At 42.2% G+C, this 11,720-nt stretch overlaps 1 protein-coding gene across 1 annotated transcript; it reads right to left on the reverse strand.

Moving 5' to 3' along the window:
• Nucleotides 1–787: 787 nt before the first annotated feature.
• LOC134528925 (activity-regulated cytoskeleton-associated protein-like) lies at nt 788–1,444 on the reverse strand. The gene has a single exon (XM_063362594.1). The coding sequence runs from the start codon at nt 1,442–1,444 to the stop codon at nt 788–790; it is 657 nt and encodes a 218-aa protein (XP_063218664.1).
• Nucleotides 1,445–11,720: the final 10,276 nt, after the last annotated feature.

The following is an 11,720-nucleotide window of genomic DNA, read 5'->3' on the forward strand; positions in this document are numbered from 1 at the left end:
GAGTTGTATGGAGACCGGCTGGGCTCTATGATATCCGCCTCCCGCATTTCAGCCACCTGTTCTGCAATCAACTTCCGCTTGAGGTGTGGAGGATCCCCCGGCCTACAGTAGATGGGACGGTTGTCTTTTAGCGTGATTTGGTGACATGCACTTGAAGTTCGTGGCAGGTTTCCATTGGGCATGAATACAACTCTATAGGGCTGGAGCATATCAACCAATTGTTGTTGAAGAGACTCAGGGAAGGCTTGTTGTAGGTCTGCCAATGATAGTTCCGGTAGGGATGTCTCAGTTACTCGCCGGGCTACCCAGTAGAGGGTTTGGCGTGGAGCTCTTCCAAAACATATCCGCTCTGCTTCGAAATCCATAACAGCCTTTTGTTCAATAAGCCAGTCTTGCCCCAGTATCATGTCTTCATGGAGGTCCTCGGCTACCCAGCAGGAAACTGGCACTTCCCTGTCTCCAATGTGGCATCTCAAGGAGGTCCTGCCTTGGAGCATAATACGGGTGTTTCGTTGTGCCAGTTGGGCATACTGTACTTGTGTGGTCATGGCGGCTCCAGTCTTCTGAACCAACTCAGCTTTTACGTAACTGGTAGTGGCTGCAGAATCCAGTAATGCATAGATTTGGTGAGGGCCCAGCTGTACGGAAAGGCGGGGTAGGACCCGAGGGTGGTTCTGCTGGATGCTCGTCACTTGCCCAGCCCCCTCTGGTTCTCTTGATATGGCCAGCGGGTTCTTGTATTCCTCCATTCCCTTGGGGAAGGTTCCGGAGGTAGGTTTCCTTCCCCTTATGCGTTTCCCTGCAAGGGCTTCTTGTCCTGGGTGTCCCGCTGTTGGCGTCGGACCGGGCATTCTGCGTTGAAGTGCCTCTCAGGGCAGTACCAGCATTTTGGTACCTCCTGGCGGCTGACAGGTTTCTCTTCCCGAGTGGGGAAGGTGTTCACTTTTCCCGTGGGAGTGCTCCGGATCTCTTGATAGTCCCGTTGTACTGCGGTTGCTCGGAGATGTAGCTCTGCCCAATCCTTGGGAGGTGGATGTCTGAGGAATGGCCGTAGGTTGGGTCTGACCAATTCCAGTGCCGTAGGAAGGAATTCCTTCACATTTCTATCAGGGTAGAGGCGTTCATATAGTTTCTTCTTGCGGGCGAGGAAACTCTCTATCTCCTCGCTGTCCTTCTGCTTGCGGCTGAACAACTGGGCAGTAAGTTCCGCGATTCGTGGCAGGCTGCCGAACTGGTTGGCGAAACTTGAGGCGAAATCTTCCCAGGTGTCGTAAAGTCCTTCATGACTCTTCCACCATCCAATAGCTTCTCCCATTAGTAGTCCTCCGACATGGTCAATCCATTCGCCCTGGGGAATCCCCTGGGTCTGTAGGGCCTGCTCCCAGTGCTGGAGCTGTTTGACAGGATCCTCATGGTCTTGTCCCCGGAAAGGCCTCGGTGTCATCTTCGTTTCGGCGCCACTGGGAATTTCTGGGATGTTCCTACATATCCCGCACTTGAAAGAGAGTTCTGTGAGGTTCAGTGGGGTGTCCTCCCAGCCTAAGCAGGATAAATGGTACTCCCGATAGCAGCTCTTGCAGGTGGTAAGTACTAGGGCAGTCCGTGGGCAGCCTTGGGCGAAGCATCGGCGTGGTACAACTGACGTTGGCTTCTGGTCCCGCAATTGTTCTCGGCAGGTTTGGCATATGTGGATGAAGTCTTGGGGATCGAGGTCTCGCTTATTGTGTCCCAGACACTGCAAGTGGAATAATGTCCTGCAACACACGCAGGGGGTTTGGGGTCCATCCTGGGCACTGCAATCTGGGGCGGCGCACGGTGTAACCTCCATCGCGGTACTTCTGTTGGGCGCCACCAGGTGTTGTCTGCACTCCTGGAAGTGGATGTTTGCTCCAGCTGTGCTGATGGCTCTCGTAGAGGCAGGGCGTGGTCCTCAGGTTATCCAAGCTGACTGGCCCCACGTTGGGCGCCAAATTGACTTGTCCCAGGCAGAGAGGAGGAGCGGGAGCGGTCCCCGAACAGGGGTCGCTGCCCAAGAGCAGGGGAAGATCGGGCAGAGGGGGGGGGAGAGAGTGGGAGCGGTCCCCGAGTAGAGGTCGCTGCCCAAGAGCAGGGAGTGGTAGGAGCGGTCCCCCAGAGAGGTCGCTGCCTACCAGAGGAGGAGGGAAGGAGGAGGAGCGGTCCTGCAGAGAGGTCGCTGCCTACCAGAGAAGGAAGGAAGGAGGAGGAGCGGTCCTGCAGAGAGGTCGCTGCCTACCAGAGAAGGAAGGAAGGAGGAGGAGCGGTCCTGCAGAGAGGTCGCTGCCTACCAGAGGAAGGAAGGGGGAGGAGCGGTCCTCCAGAGAGGTCGCTGCCTAAACCAATACTGCTCAAGTATTCAGTCACTTTTATTGGCCCAGAAATACTGGGAAGAGCTTTCTGCCTGGCTTAGCTCAGCCAGGGTAAATATACAAAATATGTACATATTCAGTAGGGAGGGCACATCTGTACCCTTCCTGTGCATACATATTCGACTTACAAAACTCTTTACATTCACTTGTATCATTAACAGTTTCTTGTCACAACACCATATATTTACATATTTGCCCTGAGTTAGACGGGGCAGGTAGACAAAGTCACCTTACTTTACATTCCCCTTTGTCTGCCATCTAGGGGCGGGTGGCGAACTAAATGTCCTGCCCATAGAGTGTGTAGGAGGGGTGGCGCACCTGGGGCTTGTGCTATTATACCAGCCGAGGCCAAAATGGTGGGTATGACACCACATTGTCTGGTTCGTTAAATGCAAAGTGTGTTGACTTGTAAAATGGGGAATGAGGAATGTTGTGCTATTGCTGAAAGAGGGAGGAGTCGGAAAAGGAAGTGTAATAAAAACGAATTGACTCACGAAAAAAAGAAGAGAGATATAAGTTGCTCCTTTTATTTTTGGTCAGGTTATTCGTGATGTTTTTAAATTAGTTCAAATTATGATCAATTAATTTACTAGAAAATTGACCCACTGGTGTTTGAAATGTGCCCAAATAAAATGTTACCTTCAGTTTATGAGATCAAAATAGTAAATGGTCTTATATTGTAGAGTTGGCTAGTGAATGGTTTTTATTTTTTTTTGTTGAAGGTTCCTTTAACACCATCAAGTTTATTTATTACATTATGAATACTTGGAATAAAGTTTGTTCAATCAGTTTGGTTTCTTTTTGTTCTAGATACAAATCAAAGACTTTGCCCAAGATGCCAATCCGTGGGCACAATTCAAAAACATTCCAATGTGCGAGAATACAACCACAAGATATCAGGCGTTTTCATCGAACATTTTATGCAAATGAAGGAAAAGTGGCGCAGGATGTATGAAGTACACTTCACAACAGAAACCATAGAGGACATCACGAACTAAGGTTCCCGGAATTTCCAACAAGACATTTGTTAATTATTATTTTGTAAAGACCAGGGATGGATATCAACAGGTTTGTGCAAAAACATTTATTTCCATTTTGGGTATCTCAAGTTACCATGTTCAGAATCTGTGCCAAAAACACCTTGTAACTGGTGCTTCCTCTAGATAATTCCGAGGAGGAGACACACGTAGTGTTAAACCAGTGGAATACCACTACATGAGGGACAAATCAAAACGACAGTACCTCCCCTGTGGTATGAACATTAAAAACTATGGCACATGTATAACAACAACCATACTGACGAATTAGCCAACAAAGTGAAATATATGTTTTTCACAAATATTTTCCTCTACAAGTTCAATATCACTTTTAAGACACCAGCTACGGATGCATGCTCTACATGCCTTCAAGTGAAAAATCAAATTCAGCAAGCTGGTCTTGCCTAAAAGACAAAATATGATTTGATGATACAGTTGAGAGCTCATCAATTGAAATCCAAAGCATTTTACAGCCACCTTCATGAAACAGAAACTAACAACATTCTCTTATTTTTCTACAATTGCCAAAACAACCTAGTTCTGCCCTGAGTGCCTGACCAGGTAGCATACTATAGTAGACAGTTATACTACTACAATTTTAGAGTTTGTCGTGGGCACTCAAAAACACCACAGAATACTGACACAGTTACCATGTATACCTGGTTGTAAAATGAGACGTAAGGTTTCGAATGATATCGCTTCAGCCTTACTTAATATTCTCAAGAATGCATCACTAGAAGACAGCAATTACGATTGTGATCGACTCTGTTCAGATGGCTGCCCTGGACAAAGTAATAACTCAACTTTGATTGGGGTAGTGATGAAGTGACTTAAATAAGAATCGCCAAACACACTACAGAAGGTTGAATTTGTGTTCCCTGTTGAAGGACATTCTTTCCTACCACCCGACAGAGTTTTTGGGAGAGTAGAAAAAGTCATTAGGAGTGCTGGGACAATTGAAACACCTAGCAAATACACAGCTATTTTGAAGGATTTCGGGACTGTTAAGAGATTGGGTGCAGAAGTGCATGTCCATGACTGGAAGTCTGCTGTTAAAGAAGTAATCAAGCCTACCGGAAAATTGAATTTTAAGTTTTCCTTGTGTTAAAGAATTATCTTAACTAGGAACACCAAGGGAAACTTTATTGTGCAAGGCGAACAACACTACAGATGTAACAGTCGTTTCCGGATCAATAATAAAGAAGAACAAGTCGATAAGCAGCATTAAACCTATTCAACTTTACAACATGATTCCTGTTAAACATGAAAACATATTGATGTTGCTAATCTTCTAGCTAAACATTTTGGAGCCAACTGGAAGGAGCAGGAAGACCTCGTCTATTACAAAAACATAAATTGATGGTGAATAAGACGCCATAGATGATGAAGTTCCAGATGAATATGACAATAAGGATGAAGAAATTGTCGATTAAGTGTCTGATCTTGTTATTTAAAATGTTGAAATTTCTTGCAAATGTGCAGAATTAATTTTCATTCAGTCTCATATGTTATAGGTTTTGTACATTATTTTTTATAGAATATATAAATTGTTAAAATGCAAGGTATTTCAAACACATTTCTTTCAAAATTTCCTATTCCCGAATTGTTAGTTTCAAAACTTTCTTAATCCAATGGTATTTTCTGAAACTGCCCTTATCCGTACTATTATATTTTTTTAGTGACACCACAGGACTTACATCTGCCAAATTGGGTTTTTAATGACAACTGCTTATAATCAATGCCTGAAAATAAATATACTTCAATATATTAATAATTACAATTTTCATAAATTTTTCGTGATTTTCCTAAAATGTCTTGGAGTGGATAAAAGCAGTTTTGCAGTTCACCTACTCAATAGAAAAGAATGTTGGTTTATTATTTTTGAGCTATAAATATGGTGTAATAAAGTGAATACAAAAAATAAGAAGTCAGCCTTTTTATTTAATGTCGACCTGCCACATTCTGCCTCTAGAATAATGTTCGAGATAATGTTGTTTGCCTTAGGCGCTAACTACCATTCATGCCTGTTTGCTAGTTAAGAGAGTGTTAGAGACTACTTTTTCAGGGGGAGGGGCATTACTACATGGCTGGCAGATGGCAGGTTTTGGCTCGACAGAGGTCCCCGGGCTGTTGTAGCCACCAGGGAACCTGTACTAATGGTGGTCTAGGCCGTTACGAAATGAGACGCTTGGCACACTGGTTAGATTTTCTTTAATGAACAAAGTCACACTTCTATGCACTGCTAGTGCATGGCCTGTTCACTTCAAGAGCCGGAGCTCTACGTGGCACATTTTTTACGGTCATGTTAGCGTTACTACGTTGAGTTATGTATTAAGCTGTGAATTTTTGTTTACGGGCTCTCTAGCTTTCACCTACAAATTGATAGGGGAGGCGTGCTCGACGTCCTGTATTGGCTGGAAATGTAAATGTCCACGCATGTGGTGCATCTCCATGACACTACACATAACTAAGAGGCAAATACAAAATACACTACAAGTTACTTGTAGAGGCCACGCCCCAATAGTCATGCTACAATACATACAACAACCATGAACACTAATGACATACAAAACGATCACTAGACATGTGGGCTACTAGTATTACATATTAAATGGGAAGATTGCTGTGGCATAACACCATAAGCTAAGAATTATGCCATGTGGGTAGGCCTGGAAAGTCCTTGGGTCATATTAATTGATAAGCCACTATTCTTCATTTCACCTAACCAACATTCCTGCATGGGTGAAACTGAGAACGTCTTGATGACTCAGCCCTAATCGTTGATGCCTGGATCGCGACTTGAACCCAGGTAAAATGCAAAATATTACATAAAATTTAAAATTTCTCACACGAGGGCACAAATATTTAAGTTTTACGGCCAGTAATTTCCAGCCGGCTGTGGAGATTGGCCGTTGGGTCAGAAGCAAAAGGATTCGAAACTTATGCTATTGCAGAGGTGAATCAGTGAACACAAGTTTTCGGGTTTGCGGGGCGATATATGCTTGGTATGTTTCAAGGGTCATGGAAAACTGCCAAAGCTGAGGATTCCGCGAGGCCTTCCTCCTCAGTTCCCGCGAAAATGTGCCTGTGCAAAAGAGTAAGTCTAACAACACTAAGATAGAAAGTGGTCCATGTATATTACATAATTATTGGAATGATAATATTGTTTAGTAATTGCTTAGTTTAATTTTTAACTGTGTCAATGAGGAGCAAAGTAGATGTTCAACACTTGTCAATTGCCGCTCGGGCGACAATCGATACGCCGGTGGCTGCTGACGTTCGTATCATTACACTGGTTTCCCCATGTACTTCCCAGAGGCACATGCTGTGCTAACCAGAGGAGCACCGACAGTTGTAATCATTTTGAAAATATGGTGGGAAAAATTACATTTTATATAAAAAATATATTTTTACATTCATATATGAATACATCATAAAAATATGTAATACTATATCATACATTCATATTATATAATTTATACATTCATAAATATTTTTACTTGTTTTGGAAATAAAAAAACAATTTTTGTTCACATGAACAATAAATAACGTGCTCCAGAGAGTTAAAGTCCTTGAAAACGGAAATTAAAAAATGAACAGTTAAGTAGCGGAATCTCGAAATCTACCCCTAAACTTCAAAACGCTCTAACTCTTCACTTCCTCTAGATAATTTAGTAAATTCTTCATATTATTGAAGGGAATTTAATGATCTACAACTTATTTTCAGACGAATTTCCTGTAACATTGAATGGAAAATAACTGTGTGGGAAATTTTAACGAAAAACGTGAGGCGCTACAAAATTTTCATAATTGTTTCATTTTCGCCTGCTCATTGCTCTGGGACAGTAACACATAGAGATAAACATGATATACCAATATGTAGGTAATTTAATAAGCTTTAAGTTGGATAACTATAATATTTTCTGTGCGACTCACCGTTTTCGAGATATCCGCAAAAAAAAAGAAGAAAAAAAAGACCTTTAAACCTCCCCCTCCCACTGGCGGCACCGGAAATCTGTGGGACTTAATTAGGTGTTGTTCATGTGACCTCCCTCTACACATTACTGAAACTTTTGGAACTACATGATTTAATGCAGCAAAACCAACATGTTTAGTCTAATTTGACTGGGCTATAAATTAAGTCTAAGGTAAAGTGCTGAAGAAACACCCAGAACAAACCACAAACATAAACCGAACCAGTGGTTTTTAACATTTAATGGCGAGCCTTTCCTTTGATTAATTTTTTCAAATAATAAAGTTTCAATGTTAGCAATTAAAACTTAAGTCAATGTTTAGAAATAAAATTATCACCTGAATAATTAATCACACAAGAGTCATGTATATTTAGTGAGTAAGTTATCAACTATTAAACCGAATAACGGTAATATCTTTCTTGACTCGTGGCTTGGCGCGCGGCGGGACTGTTTCCCGCCCCAGCCACCCCCCCCCCCCCCTACCCATACCCACCCGCAAGCCAGCCCCTCATGCAGTTCTGTTCAGCTCACGGCCCGGGGCGAACGTGTTCGTTCCGTGGGGAGCCGTCAACTTGCAATTCTCTGATTCTTCACACTGGTAATTATAGTCATGTCTCAAACCTTCTTTAACATCAACTTCCCACGCGATCACGGGTCGGTTTTGACGGTGCAGGGATTAACCCGGCCGTCGTAATTTTCTGCCTTAAGGCCACAGGCTACAGGGCTGCATTAAGGACAGCCATTATCTAGACCTGCCCGGCTCCAGGAGACAGAGCTTTAGTTAACGCAGTCGAGAAAATGTCTGCCGGCCTCAACCACATACCCTCAAGATTAATTTAATGTGAATAATTCGCACTTGCGAATTAGGCTTACCGCCTGTAATCTTTAATATACAGACGTGGCTGACTCCAAGTGACCAATAAACCTCCCCTACGACGAACTGCCCTAGGGAGAGATATTCGTAACACAATCAAGAGTATAGTGTCGTTTAATTCTCGTGTATCCATTTCTGTCCAAAGAACTAATCAAGTCTAGTGTAGTGTACAATCCATGTTCGTCAATAAATACTTGTAGCCCACGTTCACGAGTGAAAATGAGTGTTTCTGTTGCGTAGTTAAGCACCAGCCATCTATGCTGAATAGGGAGAGCCATCATGTTTCATTAGCAGCTAGATTACACTATTAAATCCAAGCGACCGATTCTAGGGAAGCACTCTGGGGCCGATCGATCCACACAAATGGTTAGACGCACGAGCTAGCCTGGCACCCTCCTGGAAAATCAAACCATAATCCACAACCAGCCCCTTAGACTCGCCGCGGGAATCGAGCCCGAGACCTCGGCTGACGGCACACACAAGCTAACCGCATGAGAATGAACCATAGAAAATGGATGGTATACAATGGAAAGTCCAATGTTAAAAACTAAGGACAAGTTTCAGTGCTCCAAGCAAAAGTGCAGTGAAATAACCCATATAGAGCACACGCAAAAAGCCACATGTTTATATATATATATTTTTTGCTGCATTTATAAGTATACACTAAACATCAACACACACACATAGGAACTTGTTTGGAAACATTTACCTAACCTGCTTTGGCCGGTGATTTCAGCTGAAAAATTGTTATAAAATAAGGAAGAGAATTATGGATGCTCAAAAATTGCATGGTGTCTTCATGAATGTGTTTGTTTTAAATATAACTTCAGTATTACTTGTGAAAGTAATACCTGTTCAGCAAAGTTTCACTCTGTCTGAAAAAACTGATACTCAACCACATAACCAGTACATTATAAGGGTATAAAAACATCGTAATAAGTAATTGTAATAGTTTAGTTTTCTTAAAAATATTTTTTTATATTGATACATTAACATTATCCTGCATTATTAACTGTTAATCTTTTCATAAGGGAATTTCTTCATGTGATGATTAGTAGTATAGGACTGTATGTCCAAACCCTGGATTTGGGCAAAAGGATTAGAATGGGTACAATTACCGAAAGCCCTGATGTCATGGGGGCAATCTTGTATGACCTTGACCTTTGTCCTTCACCTTTGACCTTAACTTTTGGCATTGACCCTGACCTTTACCATGATATTTGACCTTGCCCTTTGACCTTGACATTTGATCTAGTGCTTGACTTGTGACCTTGACTTTTGAACTTGATCATTGAATTTGATATTTTACCTTAACCTTGATATTTGACCTTCGACTTTGAAATTGTCCTTTGACCTTGACCTTTGACCTTTTACCTTTGAATTTTGACCTCAATATTTAACCTTTACCTTTACCATTGACTTTTGACCTCAACAGAATCTTTCAAAGTTTAATATTTCTTGTCATCGAACATCCCAATCCCCGAACATCGCAATTTTAATTATGATCACCACCTTGAATTCTAATAACATGTCCGCCATCTTGAATTTGATGTTACAACCACTTTTTAGATTCTGATAACACAGCCACCATCTTGTTGTCATCTGATGGAGGCCGCCATCTTGGATGATATCACGACTGCTATCTCTGTTTTATCTGTTCAACTGGATGATGCCAGCTTGGATACCTTGTATACTAACTTGCTTTGGACTGTTGTCCCTCTGGTCCTAAGTATCCCGGTCCCCGACGAAGCTCGCCCTGTGAAAGTCATTTTTGCCCGAGTAGCTCCAGCCGGAGAGTGGCGAGTTCAGGCCTAACGTGGCCGGGACTGGAATATGTAGGTCAGGGGTAGGAATAAAGGAGAGGTTGGAGATGTTGACGTAGGCGGTGGAAAAGACGTCTCGCTCAGTTCTGAAGACGAGATTTATTAATAGCAAACCTAATCGCGGCCTGGCCGACCACGTCGAGAGACGGATGTTTCTTCCGCGCCACAACCCGGACTCCCTGATTATAAACAGAAAAACAAACACGGTGCTGTAGGGTAGCTGTTGACGACCCCGTGGTATGCTAAGCTGATCACGATAACTCGACCGTGCATGACGTGTTCGAGAAGTGTGATTTCTCGCGGAGCAGAGCGACGTAGGTCTGCTCCGCGCGGCAGCTAGTTAGCGACTGAGATCTCCACTCGTCCGCGTGCGGCGCTACACACGGGCGGCGGAGGGGGGGTGAAGGCCGGCGCGGGAGAAAATGAGCTCAAGGCAGGCCAGGCGGCGGGTCTACAAACTAATTACACAAGCACTGAAAAACGATATGAGATTAATAAAAGATACAAGTACAATGTTAATATCAAAAAAAAATTATATACGAGTTACACAGATACGTGGCCGTCTGTGAGCTGTCCTTATAACATCTAGGAGGGCATGACGACTGTCGTCAGAACCTTCTCATAGATAAGAGGAAAGGGAAGGGTAGGCAAAGTAGTAATCCCAAAAAAAAATTGTAAAGACCAGTTAGCTTTATTGGTGTTTTTCTCAAACTATTAATGTTTCTTAAATAAACAAAAAAAAAACACTCTGTAGAATCATTAACAGTTATTTTCAAGCAAAAGCTAAACTCACAAACATTCAAATGTGCTATTATATAACTCAAATAATTTATCATTAAAACATGGAACTCTAAAAGTGCTGAAATATACAGGCAATCGACCTGTGTCACTGTGCAACACACACAATACATAGTTTAGTCATACCCATCAGTATCTATTACTCGCAAAAAAATTATATATGTTGACAAAATTTACTTATGCACCAAGCCAACTATTAGTGCAGTTTTAAGAGAATATAAAATAATTACACACACTCTATGCAACTCAAGCTTAACCCATATGAAACTATATTAATATAGATAATCTCATTTATATATAAATACTTTAAACCCAATTTAATTAAAAAAATATAATATTAAAATAAATAATAACACACTCAATTGTGAGCCCTTATACCTAACAATTACATCCTTGGCAATTATTACTTTACTTAGGGCCGGTTTTATGACCTCCGGGTAAAATTCCGGCTAAAATTTAATCGCAGGGTAGCTCTTATTTCGGTTTTATGACTCCCTGTTAACGTCTACCTTCCAGTTAAAGTCCCGGCTAACCGAGCGAGTGGATGAACCGGCCGCTAGCTGCTTAACCGGAGGCTAAGCAACAGAAAATAAAATGGCGATGTATCAGGTGAGGTTAGTTGTTGATAGTGATGATGACTATTTGAGGAATTCTTATTAATATTTGCAGGATGCGATGGAATAATTTCTGTACACAACACAAAATACCTAACATATCACGATGCAAACAAATTATGTCAGGTCTTGTAAAAATATATTTCTTTCGTATACATTTTACAATCATAATTATTTCCCCAGTGAATATATCTAGGATCTCTCGACCTACTC

The sequence above is a fragment of the Bacillus rossius genome, chromosome 2, assembly GCF_032445375.1.
Source record: "Bacillus rossius redtenbacheri isolate Brsri chromosome 2, Brsri_v3, whole genome shotgun sequence".
In the NCBI taxonomy this organism is placed as follows: Eukaryota; Metazoa; Arthropoda; class Insecta; order Phasmatodea; family Bacillidae; genus Bacillus; species Bacillus rossius.

Bases quoted from the DNA above. Each gene is read 5' to 3' on its own strand.
- LOC134528925 (XM_063362594.1), bottom strand. From the start codon at position 1,444: ATGACACCGAGGCCTTTCCGGGGACAAGACCATGAGGATCCTGTCAAA.